The sequence below is a fragment of the Amblyomma maculatum genome, chromosome 1 (assembly GCF_055883805.1).
Source record: "Amblyomma maculatum isolate TAMU_Amacu chromosome 1, ASM5588380v1, whole genome shotgun sequence".
In the NCBI taxonomy this organism is placed as follows: domain Eukaryota; kingdom Metazoa; phylum Arthropoda; class Arachnida; order Ixodida; family Ixodidae; genus Amblyomma; species Amblyomma maculatum.
In genome coordinates, this window is record NC_139344.1 from 78747031 (window position 1) to 78768127 (window position 21097).

Consider the following 21097-nt stretch of genomic DNA (forward strand, 5'->3'; position numbering starts at 1 on the left):
CTTGACCAAACCATGAAAAATTTTCGTTGTCCCTTAATATTCATTTCAAATGTATAGACAACTGTATTCCAAGAGTTCCTAGATAGAATTACTGTGATGCAAATGGTTCTCAGCAGTTATTTAGGTACAAACAATAATTCGAACATTTTTTCTGATCCCTCGAAGCCTGAATTAACAAGCTTTACTGTACATGATTCTCTGTTTTCTGAACGCCTAATAGGCCTTACAGATCAGTAAATTATGTCGACTGTCAGAAACAAAATTTACAATATCTCTGCATTTCTTCTCCAAATGCATGTCTTTAGTTTAGTGTATGGTTCCTAGGGGTTTCATGTCCCAAAGCAACTTTGGCTATGAGGGGTGCCGTAGTGCAGGGCTCAAGAAATTTCAACCACCTAGGGTTTTTTTACGGTGCATAGGCATCGCATCGTACATGAGCATTTTGCATTTCACATACATCGAAATGCAGCTGCTGCAGCTGCAATCGAACACAAGCCCTCCAGCTCAGCAGTCACATGCCCTAAAAACAAAGCCACCATGACGGGCCTTTGTCTTCAGTGAAGCAGTAGCAGTGATTATCAAAGTTATTCGAAACTATTTGAAAATATCAGAATCGATGCGCAACCAAATTTTATTATTTGCATTTGCGTTGCAACTGAAAATTTTATGGATGTGCACACCTTTAAATAGTATACCTCAAAAACTGCAGACGTAGAACAGACATTCGTATCTCATTAGTGCACTAGAGAAGTGGGCTTTGTAAGGCGTGGAACAGACATTTTGTATACTTTTCAGTGCATACAACAGGCTGGAGTCAGAAAAACCATGAACACACAGTCTCAAAGTCATACTTTGCAGACATGCACTAGAGTAATGTATCTCACACTGATGTCTAGGTTTTTCGGTTTTTTTTTTTTGGAATATGCCACCCTTCCTTTGGCATGATCACTGCAGTCATGCCTCAAGTACAACCCTGGTTTACCCGTGTGACCTTGTCATAGGCTGCAAATCTTTGTCGAAGTCCAACGTGGGCAAATTCGCGACAGAAGCTTTGCTCTTTACAACACATTCATATAACAAATTACCTAGATGGGACCTCAGGCCAGAGCTTGACTTTTCACTGAAGTGAAAGCAGACATGAATATATAGTGCTCACAAGATTTGGCTGGTCGACTACTACACCAAAGCCATAACAAAAGCAAGGCATTGGTGGTATGGTGGAAGCACCTGGGCAAGTGTGTTTTTTGCCAGACCTAAGATTCCACCCAAAAGAGAGGTGACAAGTGCACCTACACATTTCTTGGGATTCCAGAACTTCAGCTATGTTCCTTCCTGAGCTGCAGGTGACTTTGGCAAAACGCTAAGCCAAGCACTACCAGATGCAAAACACGCAAGGACTGAAGGTAGCTACCTCTAAGTAAGGACAAAATGCGAGGCCAAGTAGGCTCAACTCGGAGCTATGAGGATATGTAGAGCGAAAGTAAGCCCACAGCAATGGCTTGAAGTTTGGGTCTCCAGGGGTACTTAGTGTTGTGTAAGTGAACCGACGCACAGCCACCCCATCTCCTAGCAAATGGACACACGGCTGCTCCAGTTGCAATGCCTCCTTGCACGCGCAAGCCGGCCGCTTCGGAGAGACCAGCCCCCCTTGCCCACAATGACCACGAAGTGCGGTCAACAAAACCTGAGCAATGAGTTTTCTTGAACTCGACCGTCCTTGGACCGTGTGCACGACCAAGGCATGAGAAGCAATGTTTTCTTTACAAGCGCTAGCATTTATTTTTTCTCTCTTCTCCTCTCTCCCAAAGGCGCAATAAATGCAGTCTCTACCCAGCAACTGAATCGAGAGGTTCCTCGCTCATGGAGCTCCCATGCCCTGAACATAACACTTAGAACCAATGACAATCTCACGTTTGTAACACAGGGTACATGAGAGATCAATAACTGCAAAAGATCATAAATAAAAGAGTGGGCAGCCTTTAATGCAGAAAGGAACTGCCACCCACCGGCACTGGAAATGTCCCCATAGTTTTGCAAGTGACCATGAAGGTATGATGTAGATACATGTAATTGCAGTATAAACGATTAATGATTGAGCTGGAAGCTTGCAGTGCTAATCAAGGCATTAGAGCATGAGGTACAGTCCCACAGTGTGCAAACTATGAAGCGAATCTCACTGCTGTCCATTTGCAGAGTGACCGCATTTCTACCTTCGGTCCTTCTACACAAGTATACTTTCATCAAATGGAGGTAAGCAGAGTTGTTAAAGAATGTCTAGTGCAAGGACTCACCTTACTTTGAATAAACTGAAAAGTTTGTATATTTAAGTGTGCCATCCAATTAATAGTAGTATAGTACGGAAAGGTCTATCCAGAAATTTGGAGAGTACTAAACAAAACAAATAAAAACAGATTTTAATATATACCTTCATTCTAATTTCGTTTCCAAGTGCTAAAAAAAAAAAAATTCCAAAGGGCCTTTCTTTTCTTTTCATTTACTGCACTACAAAACTTTAGAATAAAAGTATCACTATAAAAATTTTGCACCTAGATGTTACACTCAATATTGTGCAACTCGTTAAATATTTCAATAAACACATCTTCGCCAGCAGTGGGGCCAGAGCCCAGCACAGACGCGTTGTGCAATGTGCATATCAAGGGCTTTTAAAAAAAGACTTATTTTAATTAATAAAGACTAATGCAGGGCAGTCCCCTCCCAATTACAGCATTACATAACTAATCATTAGGTGCTGACCAACTCCAGTAGATTATTTACATTGTGTTGGAATGAAAAGTAAGGATGAAAAAAAGACTCACCTGGACCAATTGCAAAAAAGACTACAAAGCACAAAGTGCTCACTACGCTCATGTAGGTGATCCACTGGTACAAGAACTGCAAAGAAAGGATTCACAAGCAAGTTCTAGTATGCACTCCATGAGAAAAGATAAAGATCAATTATCACAATAAATGACTAAACTGTCAAGAGCAGATTCACTATAAAGCTTTAGCTGTCTCTGTTGTTCATCACAGATGAAAACCTAATGAGACTATTAATGCATGAACACAAGAATGCAAAAATAACTACAAAGATTAAACACAAATGTAGGTCATTGTTAATCTGGAAGAGCAGCCACTGCACTTTAAAAACAATACTATGCAATTATTTCATTCTTCTTTAGTTAAAATCCCCTTATTTGCTGCTATTGTCCACTGATGTGTTCATGCTTCGTCTGATGTCAACAGTACCAAACGAGCATTGCGCAGCTTTTTTTTGCTCTGTGAATGGCATCAAACTTCACACCGTTAATGAAAGAAAATCTGCTCACATGCGTGCTCCCATGCAAACATACATTACTCAAATATGTGGCAAACCAACATGTACTATCAGAGAAAAAAATTAAACCAATTTTTGCATTTGCATTCACTGAAATGTCATGCAGAACGTGCAAAGCATGCTGTGTTCACACCCAAGCATGTCAGAGGCAAGACTGCTCACAAGTGCACTGCACCTCCTAATCAACACAGCAATCCTAATAAACACAGCCTCAAGTTATCCAACACTAATGTGACCCATTTACCTGATTTAGTTAAGGAAGCAGCATCACATAATAACTAATACCAAATAAACTAACATTACTCAGACAGCATAATGGGTACATGCATTCACTGCAAAAGGAAAAGAAAGAGGTACCCACGAAAATTCTTGAAACAATGAAGACAAAATAAAAGAATACTTCTCACTACCTCGAGACTGGGACTGACAATGAAGGATGCACTGTGCAGACTGTGTAGAGGAATGCAGAGTGCATGCTTCAGTTCTTAGCTGCATGCTTACAGTGGCAAGCAGTTGAGCTTTTTTAGCAATTTTGGTGTTCCAAAACCATTTGCGGGGATCTGTACATATGAGCAATAGCATCATGTCTAAGATGATATCTGGAGCAGCTGATACGAGGAGCACAGTGATCAACAACTGCAAACTTGGTAGCACTTTGCATGAAAGAAGACCAAGTGACAGAAAGCAGCCTCAAATACAATCAGTCAGTGCTCTTCAAAAAGAGCCTAGAAAGCCAGACAGCCTCGCCTTACCTTGACCAGCAGGGAGATTGTGATGAAGATGCTGAAGATGAACATGCCCCCCAGGCCATACAAGTGGAGTGTGCGCCGACCCGCCCGATCCATCAGCGGGATCGAAACTAGTGTCATAACCACCATGACCACACCAACTCCAATGGTGGCATACTTGGCAGTGCTCGGTGGCAGGCCAGCTGCCTCAAACAGTCGCACAGAGTAGTAGAACACCTGGGGACAGAGCAAACAAAGAGGCGGCTGCAACCACTGCAAAGTCAATGCTTGGGGAAAGCATTGTAGGTACAGCGTTGCAGCGTGCAACTACAGAAAAATTTTTAGGCGTCTGGTTTGAAGAAACCATGTCGTGGAACACACATGTTAGCAAGCTGGCGACAGAATTAAGCAAAACAGTTGGCTGTCTCTATAAGCTGAGAGAATTACTTCCAGTGAGGCTCAAAAAAGCAATATATTTTGCTAATTTCTACTCTCGTCTTTCATATTGCATTTTAGTTTGGGGAGTTACAACCATCCATAATTATAAACTCGAGCGGCTACAAAAAAAGGTGTTACGAATTCTTGAAAAATTTTATGGAAACCCTAGCCAGCTATCTACTGATCCCTTGTTTACTAAACATAGTATGCTTAAAGCAACTAAATTATATGATTACAAAATGTCTCTCTATATGCATAAACATAACCTTCCCAATGATACGCACCGTCCCTTACATGCTTACAGCTTATGCAGGGAACTAACGCCAGTGCCACATACACGAACAAATTATGGCCGGGCCACTCTTGACTACCGCATACCATCATTTTATAATAAACTTAAAGCCCACATTGACTTTACTGCCCCGCTTAACACATTTAGACACGAATTAACAAATTTTATGATGAGGCAATGAATAAATACTGCGATGTTCATATTCATTTCTGATATCTGATGTGTGTATAATTCTTTTGATTTTGATCTCATGTACATATCCATTTTTTGACTGTGTTGTGAAATCCTCTGCGATATGCTGCCTGTAGGCCCCCAGGGCCCAGTCAAGCTGTCTGTGACAGCTTTTTCCCTGGGGGCCCCCAACTTGTAGGTTGGAAATAAAGTGGATTTGGATTTGGATAAGTACAGAGGAAAGCCCTAAAGGTGGCACATGCCTAAGTTTTGCAAGATCTCTTTGACATCAACGTTTCAGCAAAATGTAGCTACTGCTACTTCACACACATGTTAGTTTGGTTTAGTTTTGGAGTTTAATGTCCCAAAGCGACTCAGGCTACGAGAGACGCCGTGGTGGAGGACTCCGGAAATTTCAACCACCTGGGGTTCTTTAACGTGCACTGACATCGCACAGCACACGGGCGTCTGGCTTTTTGCCTCCACCGAAAAGCGGCTGCCAAGACCGAGATTCAATCCCCCATCCGTGGGCACAGTAGTCAAGCGCCCTAACCACTGTGCCACCCTGCCGGGGTCACATATGTTGATGTAAGAATCGTAGTGTGGGGGAAAGAAAAACCTAGGCAATAACTTTGAAGACACAAGACAAAACTTCAGGTGGTAAGCTTGACAGGCACCCCAGCTCTCACAACGGACAAAGAATTAAAAAAACGGCTAAATAGTGGCAGCTGTGCACTCAGCTTCTAGTAAGAAAATGTGATAAAATTGATGACTTGAAAGTGGATGTGAAATGACCCTCTTCTGCTTTTCTCTGCATTTCTTCCGCTCTTCTCTTACCTCCCTCTGCACCATTTTTCAAGATTCACTTGTATTCCATCAAACCACACAGAACACAGCCACTGGCCAGTGTTACACATGCAGCTGGTTAATCATCGGGAGTGTTGCATGTACAGCACTGGGTTGTACATGAGCTTGGGTTTTGTCCCAGACAAGTTCCGTGGCTGTACTTTCTAACTCACACTAATGCTGAGAGGAGAAACAAACATGAATATGAAGAAATGCCAGAGTCTGAGAAGCATGTTTCAGAACGTCTTCACAATAGTGTGCTTTTTTATGAAAATGCAGAAGCACCACATCCCAGTGTTTTTTGAACATCATCAATACTATACCTCTGTATAACAATAATTTTACTTTATCCCTCCTCTGAAAAATTTTGCACTGCTTTGTCTGCAACTTGATGGCATGGCTTTACCTCTAGCCACAATACAGCTAAATTGGCGGCATAAAGAATTGCATCAATATGCATTCGCCCACATAAGTAAACTTGCGTGTGAACACACATTTTCCCAATTTCACCTTTAGCCCCTTAATTTACAGCAGCAGTTTAATGAGTAACTAATTAATGCTTTTGTTGCATCCCAGTTAAGTATTCCCATGCTGCTCCAGTTACACTGCAGTCATGATGGTAGAATGGCCTAAAGACAGAATAGCAGAAGACTACTCACAGCAATGATGCCAGAGAGCTGCTGTGAGAGATGCATCAGCACTCCAATCAGAAGTGGGAGCTGGAGCGACCTGGTCGTTATCACTTGCATCATAGTTACCTGGAAAAATTGTATGCCTTTGCATGCAGTCACACAGCAGCAATTTTTTTAATGTTTTGGGTTCCTAATAAGTCATGCTATGCATTCCTGTACTCTAGTTTCTACCAAAGAGAGAAAGCACATGAAACACCAAAATAGTTTCTCAACTCACGGTTAATCATACAAAAAATTCAAGCGTGAACATACTTTAGCCTCTTGCTGTTGAGCTTGCTCCTCAGTTTTCATCTCTTCAATGTCATCTTCAACCACACTTGAGCATCTCAGCTTTTGTAGAGCTGTAAGTAACAAGAAAAGTTTACCAAAAAGGCCCATTTCAAGTACAAGAGATAATGTTCAAAATATAGTGCACATCCTAAATTTCTGTGAAACACTGGTATATATAGCGGTGCATGTGGAGTTGAAAGCCCAAACAGTACACAGACTATGAAGGAAATCATACATAGTAGCCAGAGGATTCGGGATTAATTTCAGTTCTAACACTGCACAGCACACGGGCATTTTGGATTTAATCTCCACCAAAATGCGGCCACTATAGCCAGGCCACTGCTGAAAACAGCTGCTAAGCCACTGCTGCAGGTACACTAATACTATATGCCTGACCATGTTGAGAGGTTATTTTGCTCTGCAAAGTAGAGGTGCAGCTTGTTGAAACTGCCGAGAGCTGCTGAAAAAATTCGCAACTAAGGCACCGTGGCTGCTTAGCCTCTAGCTATATATATATATTGTTTATGCACAATACTGGCCTTTCACGATACCTTGGTGGTTTTAGCATGCTACTGGTGAGAATGATGTCACAGATTCAAACCAGGTTGTAGTGTTTAGATTTCAACAGAGGTGAAATGCAAGAGTGTACTAACTGATTTCAGTGCATGTAACGAGCCCCACAGGGTGAAATCGGCCCAGTGTTGGCCATTAAAGTGTGCCTCAGAGCCCACAGTGCAGGTCTGACATGTAAAAATGCCAATTTAATGACAAGTACCACTTGCATACATGTGCTCAGAATCATCTGAATAATATAAGCAGCTACCAGCAAAACCAATGCTGTTGCCATTTACTATCTACCACATGAGAGTTTTTCACTAACTGATGCTTTGTAACAAACTATCACTGAATCGTCGTCAGAGACGTCCAAATAATATATTTGTCAAAATCTCTATTCCGAACTTTGCATGACAATGAACAAAAGTATGAGATGGAACAATAAACTGAATAGAATTGTCAGGCTATGTATGACATTGCCAAACAAATTTCCTATATTTTGAGAGTACATTACCACTTTTCAGCTTATTAACATGCTCACAGGACTGTGAAAGGTTTTCTACCCGCTGTGGTGGCCCAGTGGCCATGGCGTTCGGACGCAGAGTTCCACGTCACAGGATCAAATTTCATCTGCGCCAGCTACATTTTGATGAAGGTGAAATGCAAGATAACTAGTATGCTGTGCAATGTCAGCAACCACAAAAGAATCATGGACGACAAAATCAGTTTGGAGCACACCACCAGGGTGTCCTCCTAACCCTACTGCACCATGCGCAACTGTGGAACATTAAACCTCCCACCTCACATAAAATATAATACAAAGCAGGTTTGCAAGACAATCATTTTTAGGCTTTTCAGAAGCATATCAGCAATAGAAGCCAGCCAGAAATTGAAGACTTACCTTCCCGTGCTAAAGATTCTTGCTGCTTTGAAATGAGCAAATATCGTGGACTTTCGGGGCAGAAGGGCAGCAGCACTAACTGCAGCACAGCTGGAATGACTGCAATTGCTGGAATTTAAGCAGAAGACGAGACACAGAAGCCCCAAAAGATAGTGTGTAAGGAATGGTAACCATATTTTGGAAGTAAAGCTACGTTTATAACTTCATGCCTCTGCAACTAAGTTTGTACAAATAACTAGCAAGTTCAGAAACTATTGCTGCCCTTTACTTATAACAAGGCCAAGAGCACTGTTTGTGAATACCGAAAGTTAAAATCAATCGGTTTCATTACAAAAAATCAGATTAAAACATTCAAGATTAAAAACTTGCACAGACCCCATACCAGTGACGGCAATTTTCTAAACATGCTGAAACAACATAGCATATCTCACTACTTATCAATGTTTCAGCCAATCAATCAATTTCCCATTGAACTATATACATGCTCACCTTCCCTTTAGTTTTTCTAATGTAGCTAAAGATAACTCACTTTGCTCTTGACTACCTTATTCCCAAACCCCAACGTGAACAAATTAACATCTAATGCATGTGGAGGCTGACTGCTGTTTGGAATGACCAATGTCTTGTAAAATGCTCTGCCCTTTCAAAAGATGCACTTCTGTAAATAATGACACACAGTGACCTCTAATTGTACCAAAAGCAAGTGCAGTTAAAAGTTACCATTAATGAAGGCAACATTAGGAGTTCTGCCTATTTTTGAATATTTTTCTTTAATGAAAATGGTGTGTTGCATGTATATAAGTAGGGTTGTTTCTAAAAGCGCTGTATGTAAACAGAGCATCATGGACTTACATTTGTTTTATGCCAGTGTTCTGGTTCACAGCAACAAATAGTGCAATTAGGCCTACAAACTACAGATTTCACTTCTTGGGCCACCTTCATTTATTTTTTCTGAGTGTCAGAAGCAAAGCCCTTATGTAGGCCAAGGCCCACGCCTACTTCATTCTTGCTACTGCATTTCTAGCTGCATTCTGAACTGCAATGCACGAGACTATTTTCACACATCTTTGCTAAATGCATGCAAAGAACAAATAATGCCAGGGTCTCTCACCAAGCAGGTACGGCCACCCTTCTTCTGTGCCTAAGATGACTTCAATACCTAATATTTGAGAAAGCAGCATCCCCACTGTGACTCCTACTTGACTGACAGTGCCTGTAAACAGAGCCAAGTGGGCCAAAGAAATAAGTTTCATAAAGAGCGATGAAAATGAGGACAAGACTGAATTTAAGCTGCACTGTCAGGACCACAATAGCTAATGAACACGACACTTGTTAGAATATGCTGTTTGTTTCCTTTGGATGAGTGAAACAAGGTCACACAAACTGTAAAAGATGTTTGATAAATTTGGCAACCCTGTAAGAAATGCCACCACAATTTGCACAGTAAGATTATGGCTGGCAAGTGCTGCACGGCTCACATCTGATGCATTTGAACCAAGCCTGTCAGCACTTTCCATGAAAATGGAGATGAGTGATAAACATCTGTATTTTGATCAACTGGACAGCCATGCAGAAGAATGCAGAGTTGGATGAAGTTCATGAAAATTGCACTAACACTGAAAAAGCTTTGTTTTTGACTACTGAACTTGGACATAAATGGACATGGACTAGGGCAGAGAATTCTCTACACGTGGAGTTACAGGGAAAGTTTATTTACTTTTCTACAATCGTTTTTTTTTCTAGCGTCAATATAAAGCTCCTCATCCAATTAAGCAAATACCCAGCAGTGGTACTGAAATAACAATTTAAATCAATTTTTCCACGTGGTAGTCTCATTTCCTCATTGGTATACAGCATCTTCAAACACTGACATCGGGGACACAAAATGTATCTGTAGTATAGAAACTCTATGCAACTATATGGACACGACTGCCCTGCATGCAGTGTCAATAGTATTGAGCATCTCATTAGCCAATATGCACTGATTTTCTTAAAGCTACAACTGAAGGTACTAAGGCAGTTTCAAATAAAATAAAATGAATAAATGAAGTACCTAAAACTGATGATATTTATCACAGATACCAACAAGTTTTTGCCTGTAGCATTGCTGTCAATGGCAGTGCCCCTATAAGCATAGCAGCATGTTCGGTTGTGCGATTTCTATTTTGAAAGAATTAACTCTTTCACTATTGCGCCCATAGGCCATCCGACATAACCATCAAATGACCTCACGCACTGCAATCAAGTGGCACAATTTTATGAGTACCTGAACAACAAAAATTTTTTGTTTCAAGAATGCACATTTTTTGCACTTTTGTTATGAAGAACTTTATCAGAGGCAAATCTTCAGTCCGTTTATGCAGCTTTTGTAAACAAACACTGTTTACTACTTATACACAGGCACAAAATGAAAAGTACACAGTCAAAGATTTCGTGGTGCTTCAACTAAATTTTTGAATTTAAGTGGCAGCAAAGAGCCTATTGATGATGCAGGAAGCACTGATTTCAATTCACATGCTGAACGGATAAGACTAGCAGCTAGCTATCAGCACAGGAACGTATTGAAACTTGTGCCAGAGACGAAGTCTGGGTGCCCGCCTAGGAGAGGCGACGCGAGCGGCTCTCAAGAGCAGCCCCTCCTCGAAGGCTCATGGAGATGCCGAACGGCTTGGGCGGGGGTGCTGTCTTCGCTCGAGTGGTCGTGAGGTCGCTTCGTCGTGGGGTCGGTCCGGTCAGCTTTGGGCTCTTCGTGGTCGTCGTGTGTTGTGGTCAGGGCTGCGGACAGGGCTGAGGAGAGCGGCTGGTCGGGTCGGAGCAAAAAGGGTTGGGACAGAGCTGGGCGGCGATCTCCACAGGCTTTCGGCCAATGGACCCGGCGTACTGTTGGCTTCGACGGTGCAAGGCGAGGATGGGGATGAACCGCACCTCCAACCAAATGTTACGTGGTGACATGACAAGCGATGTAACACGGCGACACAACAGAAACAGAATGACGTGATGACATGACGATGAAATATGCTTTTATGGCCAGCGGGCCTAGCGCGAGCACTCCGCCTCGCGCCACTGCCCGCTTCATTCTCTTCGTAGCAATATATACGAGCGGGCCGAACATGGGGACATGCAACACGAAAAACTAAAACAGTGCCGATCACCCTCCACGATGCCTTCTCTGCAGTGCTGAGTACACGGGGAAAAGCACTGAAGAAAAACGAGAAGCCAACATATAAGAGGCTCGTTCCCACATGACTTGAAGAGGAGAAACGCAGCAGCTTCTTTGCAGTGCCTTAAGGGCAAGGGGGCACCACTTCAGAACTAAAACTATGCGCTTACATAAGAGTGGCCCCGGGTGAAGGGAACATATCACAAAGAGCAAGCCCACAGTTAGTCAGCCATCGCAATGGCTTCTCCGTGCAACATTTACTGTAAGGGGCTAAGCCTCCAGAAACAATGCTGAAGCTATTTCAACTCCGCATCGCAGTCAACATATCAAATTTACGGCTCAATTTCCTTCACACTTAGGACTACGCTAGTGCGTGTGAGCACTAACGAAGGAGCTGTTAATGCTTTATGCCAAGAAGTTCTAACTTACACTTTCATGCTATGAAAGTGTAAATTCTAAATGCTTTTATAGCTCATTTAATTGCTACATTATTCAAAATCAGACAGCTTGGATCACAGGCTTTCTCAGGTAGCTTTTTTTTTTCGGGTTGTTGTTTTTTTTTTTTTTTTCAAACATAGGTATCAATGTTGGTTTACTGTATATATAAACTTACACTTAAATTTCGTACTGAATGGCTTCACACATACCTAAGCCTCCCCTGAGTGGCACAGGAGATATCTCTAGCAGGTACATTGGCACTAGTGCAGTGTTGAGACCTGTAAAATATAAACACTTTCATAAGAAGCTGCACTCCTATAAAAAGGCGGCCAGAGGCAAATTTCGCAAAACCCATCTGCAGTGCAATAAACAATGAAGACAAGGAAACTTACCACAATTGATTCCAATGATAAGGCGACCAAAAATGAGCAACTCTATGCTTCTAGAGGCATTGCTGAAACCCATCAGTGAGCCTCCAAGAATGCCCAAAATATTGTTTATGAGCATACCCCCTTTCCTGGAAAAGACAGTAACCAGGCATAATAGTCAGGCATGCCACTATGCATAAGCATTTGTCTCAGAGCTGGTAAAACGATATGGTCTTCTAGAAATTGGTACAGTAAACAGTGCAGAAGTAATCATGCTATTATTTCTGCATCCTAGTATCCACAGCACAGAACTGAAAACATAGCTCTTGTTCCACCAGTGTCATTCACTTTCCAGTTCTTATTTCTTTTTGTCCGTTTCAGCCCTGCATTACCTAATTTTGTAAGGGTTATTCATTTCATTCTTTTTCTAATATATTTGCTCAGCAATGATCTTCCTAGCCTTTCCTAATACACTACAGATTAATGCTTCAGGAACAGCCAATTGCTATACATACATTTCCTCAGGTAGACACTGATGAGAGTTTTCTTTTTTTTTGCACTTCTCTCAGCGAAGTTACTCCTCATGAACCTCTCATAACCACAAACAGAACTACATAACCATCACAACGATACAACCTCAAGTGTAATGAACATTAGAAGGTTAGAGGTTTGGTCACACCTAATGCAAGGCCTTGAAGTTTTGGCAAATGGCCAAGTGCATGAGTGGTCAATGTTAAGGAACTTGGACTATGTACCATAGTGCATCAGCATATAAGTACTATGATCGAATATCAGCAAATTGCACCTCCTAAATTATGCTCTATGTGCATCAATACAGCTAAACTACCGCATCATTATTTACTTTTGCATTCACTTGAATACGGTATCAGTGGAAAGCGCCAAACTGTAACACACCTCACCTTTCACATGCATGCATGCATACACACACAATCCCAGTGCTCAACTCTTAGCAGTGCTCATATTTGGCTTGCATTGACTGTCCCCACCTCTGCCACCTCAAATATAAAAACTCTGAGCTTCCCCCCCCCCCCCCCCCTTCCCTGCCCAGAAAGAAATAAATCATGGTAACATGTCCATCAATTGTGGTGCCACTGGCGACACAATGACTTGGTTCCGAACTTTTAAAGCCAATATGTAAAGGGTGTTCCATTCTAAGACTGTCAGCAATTTTTAAAAACAGCCTTTTTGATATAGAAGAACACTGTCTTTGCCATAGCAGTGTCAGCTGTCACGTGCATCAGAATACAGCTATGACATGTCAACTAGCAGGCTGGTTAAATAATATTAAATAACTTTTTTTAACTACAACTGTTAGGCTCTATTGAGAGGCTTGAAGGCCATCATAAGCATCATCCGTATCAGCTTTTATATTTTCAAAAATGTCATTCACGTTGCCACAGTTTGAGGAATTTTGAAGCTGTATTTTGGTAAAAGTGAAATTAAGCCACCAAGCACACACAGCAGCGCACCTGTCCTGTGGCCTCCTTTCCCAGCGTCCACGTGGGAGCAGCGGGCAGGCGAGCACATTTACATACATGATTACACATGTGAAGCAAAAATTCACTTTTAAGGACCTATCTCAAATATTTTTTTCATAGCTTCAAATTCTTTCAAGGTATACATGCAACGGAGAAAACCTACACCAATCACATACACACAAACAAACAAAAACAGCCGTACAACTTACCTCCCAAAACGATTTGCCATCATACCTCCAGAAATGCCACCAACCATGCCTCCAATAGCAAATACAGCAACAGTGATTGCCCACAACCAGTCTTTAAAGTTCTTGGGTATTTCTGCATCCATTCGCTCAGCATATACAGCTGAAATGAACTCTTCTAATACCTGGGCATGGAAAAAGAAGTCAGAAATATGAATAAATGCCCAGAAACCTAACAGAACACTGCAATTCCTGGCCCCTTTTAATGATGCTCTGTTGGCTCTAAAATACTGTGCAGACATGCCAGTTTTCCACTGTGATCACTATCTGTCTCATTTCAAAAGCAGTATACGAATGCAAGATGGCAATACAAAAAATTTCTGCATCAACCAAAATAAAACCACAGCAACAATACAAATACCAATGTTTGCCAGCATGTAATACCTGAAGACATAATTACTACGAAAGACACCTCTACCCTGTCTCAGGCAAGAAGTGACATTGCTGGTACAGCTATTGTTTTTTGGCTCAGTGTTGCTGCAGATGATGGTACGGTCGATTCATTCAGATTGAATCAAGAAAGGACCATGCCCAATTGTAATATCAAACAGAACTGGTCATATAGTGACACCTCTATGCGAAAATTCAGTGCGAACGAGCCGGCAGTTTAGTTGGGAGGAGCGTTCCAGAAGCTGTGATGTAACAGTCTGTAAAAATTCAAAGTAGTTCATTCCAAATGGTACAAACTGTGCACACACATCACCAAGGGCAATGCCTTAAAATGCCAAAGCTCAAGCATGCAAGCTATAAACAACTTTATTTGATCCTAAAGTGGCAAATGCTCTGCACTTAAACATTCGTGATCTAATAGGCATTGTGCATTACTGAGAGCATGCGTGAGAGACCTCTGCCAGCGCGTGCCGACGCATGCAGGTGCCAAGCACCGCTGATGAGGAGAGTGGGTGCAGTCTACCACCTGACTAAGCACTCACATGTGCTGCACTGGTCTAAACATCAAAATTCTTCGTCAGGTGGTGCACACGTGCAGTTTGATGTACATCATCTGCATGCACTGGCAGGGGTCTCTTACTTTCCATGATAGTACATGAGAAGATTTTGACCACATCAGTACACAGCTTGATTAAATGTTACTTGACCCACAGTACACCACCAGCCTATGCTGGTGCTGCCACAGAGAAAAGACAAGATGGCTATTGCAAGATTCAAGCAGCCAATTGTGGGACAAGGGCTAGTGCAATGAAACAGATGCTATCTGTGCATGTGTGATGCTTCAGTAGGGCTTCCAGACCTCTTCAACAAAAATGAAGATTAAATACTGTTAATCTAGACACTTAATTGGGCTACCTTTACTACAGAAAGCTCTCAATGCAGTCTATTAATGTAAACTGATAGCAACACAAGGCAGTATTCCCACAGCTATTGTGCCTGACAATGTTCATCCTCTGTAGAACTGCCCACAGCTAAACCTCCAGATTTTTACACTTAACAATGAAATGGCCAGACAAAACAAGCTGTGCCAACATGAAAAACCTGAAGAGTAAATGCAAATTAGATGGGAACAGCATATAAGTGGGCCTCTGCAATTTAAAAAAATGCACAAGTAAACAACTGGGGTCATCCACACAGAAGCTCCTCAGCTTCTCTTCAGATAAGAATGTTACTTTCCATTAGACAAACCAAAGCTATGCTACACATGACAAATGTTTATAAGGCTATAGCTTCTGCATGTTCAAAAACATGATGTGTCAACCTCCTTGTACTGTGTTTATGCAATGTTTCCTCTCACAACGTTTTTATATCAGGCTCCATTATTTCGATTGACCTTGTTCGCATACTGTGCAAGCTTGGAAGGGCCTCATGACCTCACAAGATCTTAGTTTATCAAATGCAACTATATCTTAGCTGGTCTAACTGGTTTAAGGAACAAATTCCCAGTTGATCCCAGTTAAATTCCAGTTGGGGATCCATTGTTATTCAACTGAGAACCAATTGGGATGAACTGGAAATTTGTTCCCTAAACCAGTTAGACCAGCTAGGATTTTAACCTGGACTGTTCTTACACACAGTACATTAATGTGCCAGTGCTGAGCTGCTCAACCACTAGGTTGAGCAGCCCAATACTGAGACTATTAGTAACACTGTCAAGCCAGAATGGTATACTGTACGTGTTCAACCATAGGGTGTTATCCACAATTATACACACATTACTACGTCTTGGTATCAGCCACCATTTTGTATTTATGCAATTATCATTGCCTTTTATGCCACATGGCTGATGCCAGCCCTAACAAGAAGGAATCTATACCTACCTTTTGCGGAGCATTGATTACACCTAGATTATAGCCGAACTGGAACATCCCTAGGACGGAAGCGAAAATGGCTAGGACCAGCATACATGTCAGGCCCTGAAAGTATACATAGAGGCTACAAATTCGAGCGCGAACCGGTAACAATGCACCAGCAAGTTTCATTTTCATTCCAATTGCAGCATATAGCGTGAATCGTGAATAAACTTTCAACTTACCTCTGGGCACCGACAGCAACTGCTGCACCTACACCAACACATGAAGTCCCCGGGATCCTCGCCACTGCCTGGAACAACGTGCAAACATTTATTACTCATAATGCAAACCTCGCAGCTCAGCTCGCGCACACGGATGCGTTTTCGACGCCTCACGCAAACCTTGCTTCCTATATTTCTCAGCACACGCCTTACATTTCAGCTACTGCCAGAACGAGCATAACTAAACACGCAATACGTTCACAGATGCGTTGTTGGTGACGCAACTCGCGAAACGTAGCCAACGCCTGGGGGCATCTGAATGGGTGGCCTCCGCAGGTAAACAAATCACAGGCGCCTAATTTTGCTTGTCTTGTGTTGCTGACTCCCAACTATCGTGTTCGGTTGCAATCAGAGCACAGAGAGAGACAGTAGCTACAACGCTATACAGTCAAAGCACTTACTTTATCTGCCAGCGCCAAAACAGCCCACCGCGCGACAACTTGTGTGCCCTGCCCCAGCGCGCAGCACACGCCCACCACCACCGCTCCTCGAACAATTTCAGGATAACGCGCCCATGTGACCGACCGAAACACTCCCTCCACTCCATGTATCACATCGGTTCCAGCGCATGGCCCAGCGCATAGAATGTAGTCGGGCTCGGCCGAACTGAGCAGGTGGCCGCGAGCAGATAGGAAATGGCGGGAAAATTCAAATTAGCAATCGGCCAACTTGGATAAGGTGCTGTACTAGGTTCTTTCCACGTGTATGTTCCGTTCATTCTATTTTTGCACATGCAAGACAGTGATTTCATTCTTCTTATACGATGGTACTACCTAATACGAAAAAGAAAAAGTATTAATAATACATTACAGCCATACCGAACGTAGAGGGCACTACACTGCCTTTGCGATTCGGGCGGATGTAGTACATCAACGATCTTGGATGTGCATATCGAATAATAAGGCCTTTCTTTTTATGTAAGCAAATGAGTTCGATAGCAATGAGCGGAGTGTAGTCATTTGTGCGTTTGTTCATATCTACGTGGAAAGGGAAATTGGAATGATCAGCCGCAATTATGGAATAGGAGGATACTGCGGATGCGCCCTCGGGCACTGCTGGCGCTGCTTGGGACAAAATCAAATAACGCCGAGTGCAGCTGTAAAAAATATTAGAAAAAACTTGGTCCAGCTGCTCTATGTCCGTTTTGTAGCCAAAAAAAAAAAGAAAGACAAACTATGAGGAACATAAAACGATGATGACGTTCACAGCGGAATATATTGCATATGCCTTCGTGTTTTCAACTGTGACTTGCATGCGCACACTGCCCCAGATGCACAGAGGCAGCTGTTTCCCAGCTACAATAGCATACACATACAAGCAGTTTATGGTTTACATGGCAGTCGAGCCAAGATGGCTACCGTGGGAAGGATCCTGGGCGTAATGTGAATTAGTTTCCTTGACTGCCTGACCCTGCTTTCACTTCAGTCTTGAGCAGGGTCGGCAATCCGTTATGGCATGGGCAGTACTGCCCTTGGTACTGCCTTTTGCTCCCCGTGCCTGCCTGGGTCAACCACAATGAATGCAGAATAAATTATTATTATTATTATTATTATTATTATTATTATTATTATTATTATTATTATTATTATTATTATTATTATTATTATTATTATTATTATTATTATTATCATCATCATCATCATCATCATTAATTGTTTGCAACGCTGCAGCGCTATGCTGCGGAAAGAAATCATAGCACATGACTGCCTCGTTAACTGCAAGGCGCTTATCCCTTGCGTTTATTTCTAGCTCCAGCGCATGCACCAACCGCGAAACCCGACACCTGCTGTAAAATTTTGCTTTGTTTAATCTGCAGAGGACGGCGCGAGCCGTCAACGCAGTAGTGTGGCGGTAGTCTGCTCCTTCTTCCACTTGTCAATAATCCGATTCTAGCTGTGGCGCAAAACAGGTTGGGTGAAATGTACCAATCGGGTCTAGCGTCTAAACCTACCTCCCCGCGGCGCGTTAACTCGACTTGCCTTTCCGCTTTGCCGCTTTTTCTTGCGCACGCGTCAACTCGATAGTTTCTCAAATTCGCTCGTCTCACGCCGCTCCGATCTCTTTCATTTCATGCTTTATTTTGCGGACCATGAGACACGATCGTTCAGAATAAACAAGCGCAGATATGAGAGAGTATAAACCGCAGAGAGGAAAAAAATGAAATCCCGCGGTGCTTTTATTGCAGCTCGGTTACGACGAGGCAGAATTTTGCAAGCGTTACGGTTGGATCGCGGCCGCATTTACAGCGACCAGTCAAAATTATCTCTCCACTCGTTCCATAAAAAGAGAACGAAGTTATAAATACGCCAACGAAAATCACTCAAAAAGGAGCACACAAGCGGGATTTAGACTATAGTTCGCTGCGCTGCCGCAGCGTGGCGTCGATCAGACAGACGAAACAGTTAAGAGGCGACTTGAGGATTAGTGGAAAAGGTCAAGGGAGTAGTGGACTGTGCAGAGGAAATAATCAATTAACCTCAAAAATATATTGAGCACTCAACATATTACGAGCTAGATGACACTTATCTCCCCTCCCCCCCCCCCCCCCCTCGTTAAAAAGGGAATGCTAATAATTATCTATCTATCATTAAATCAGAAGCTGTGGGCAGGTGATAGCGGATAGGGTCTTGGTGATGATGGCGGGGTCATAACGGTAGAAGGCCTGTTGCGTTGTGCGAAGCTGCAGAAGTCTAAAGAGAATGCAGAAAACAAAGAAAACATTATAGCCCGATTGCCCTGAGGGCAAAACACCCGTCCCAAAAGACCCGTCCATGCGGCGATGACTTTTCCAGCACGCAATTCCTATCTGCCAAAGCAACGCAACACGTGAAAAAAGTCCCGTACCAGAATCTCCGTGACAAATGCGCCAAATCGAAATTTTCAAGCGACAGCCCTGCAGCCCCGGAAGGCTGTGTGGGTGTATGCTGCGTGTAAATGCCTGGTTTCTTAATTTTTGTACACACCCACACATAGCGAGAGAGATAGAGAGAACGAAACTTCATCGACAGTTGGCTTTTTTTATATGCCATGAAAGGCACCTATTCAAATTTGTGTCATTGAGTGCTATTCACTTGACTTTTCTCATTGTCAACAGTGTAACGATCTTTCCTTACTTATTGCTGCGCATTTAATTTTTATACGTTTACGGTTTCAATGCTGTTGCACCATGTGCTGTTCATTTAGTTTTTTTCTTTTTTTGGTGACATTGTACGGCTCGTGTTTTCAAAATGTGCGACCCATTTTAGTTGGAAGCGCAGTTTTGTACGCACCGTATATTGGACCCATCGAGGGCATTTTATGCCTTTATACCTTTTTTTTTCTTTTTTTTTTTTTTTTTTTTTTTGGTTGTGTACGCCTGCTTTTCGAGGCGGTAAGGGATCTAATGCTTTTCTTACTAAGGGTTTCTGAATTATCAAAGCAGAACAACACCGTCCTTCACACAAATCCACTCAAGAACATGGGGCACACAGAATTACCTCCACGCAGCTGTCATTGTATACGCGTAGAGAACGAAAAAAAAAAAAGAAAGAAAACAGTTGCGGAGGAGGGCAGCCAGCGAACACGAGCAAAGCTGGAGAACAATTATGTGCGAGAATAATTTTTTTTTTTGTTTATTGGAAAGACGATTCGAAATCACCATTTTTTTTTTACCTTTTTTTAGAGGCAGAAAGTCACTGCAATGCATTGAGCAAATAGAATAACCTCCCCACCCTCCACCCCTCCCACCGCCTCCTCCAAGTTTCGCCCATAAATCCGTGCCTGCCGCACCGCCGTAATACATATAGCGTATTGGTGACATCATGTAAAGGCTATTGAACTCGGAGATTCGACAGCCCCGGACTGCCCCTCCCTCCCCCCTCCCTCCCACGCACACACACAGACATATTATGCTATATAATTGAAGAAAGGGGGCGCTTTTGAGACAGTTATTGACGACGTTTCGGCCAGAGCCCGCCCTTTGTCAGGACTACGGTTATATCGCTTCAGCTTAGCTTTTTAAAGGGTTCGAAACTGGAGACAAAAGACAAACAGACAAAACAAGGAGAGGACGAGAACGGGGAAAAGAAAAAGTGGGAGGACAGCGGTGCGGGCACGAGCGGCTAAGCCGACCGTGGGAGAGGGGAACAGGGGGAATTGGCCACAGATGAAAGCAGAAAAAGGAACGAATAAGATGAAAAGACTATTCGCAATAGCTCAGACGCTCGGCTACTGGACCGAAGTACCCGGGTTCGAACCCAACCGTGGCGAAACGGAAAGACGTCCTTGTGTTGTGCGATGTCAGCGCGCGTTAAAGATATCCACGTGGTCTAAATCTTTCCGCAGCCCTCCACTACGGCAACTCTTTCTCCCTTCTTTCACTCATACCTTCCTCCCTTCCCAATAATTTCCTATAAGCCAATTTGCACTTACAATAAAATAAAAAAGACGGGTGGTCGATGAGTGCGTATATTTTTGAGCGTGACAAATATTCCGTAAATATATCGTCAAATATACAACATTCGAAACAATACAGTCGTCTCCACGTTACCCAAAAAAGAAAAATCTTAATAAAGTCTACTGGCATGCGGTAGAGGTATTATGTTGCTTGTACGTGACGTCACTTCGGGCTCGCTGCTGCGGCAGCTATGCTTCCTCT

The 21097-nt window shown here is 42.7% G+C and overlaps 1 protein-coding gene across 6 annotated transcripts in view; it reads right to left on the reverse strand.

The window, feature by feature from the left end:
* Positions 1-17074, reverse strand: part of Glut1 (Glucose transporter 1) — a 33430-nt gene extending 16356 nt beyond the window's left edge. For 2 of the 6 annotated variants that reach the window (XM_084588398.1, XM_084588403.1), the window contains exons 1-12: positions 16863-17074; positions 16423-16490; positions 16208-16303; positions 13902-14062; positions 12218-12342; positions 12035-12103; positions 9339-9440; positions 8228-8335; positions 6754-6842; positions 6469-6567; positions 4087-4299; positions 2817-2892 (exon numbers count right to left, since the gene is read on the reverse strand). In XM_084588398.1, the coding sequence (XP_084444524.1) occupies positions 2817-2892; positions 4087-4299; positions 6469-6567; positions 6754-6842; positions 8228-8335; positions 9339-9440; positions 12035-12103; positions 12218-12342; positions 13902-14062; positions 16208-16303; positions 16423-16464 (1180 nt within the window). In that variant the 5' untranslated portion in view covers positions 16465-16490; positions 16863-17074. The other 4 variants (XM_084588401.1, XM_084588400.1, XM_084588399.1 and 1 more) reach the window with 4 other exon arrangements.
* Positions 17075-21097: the final 4023 nt, after the last annotated feature.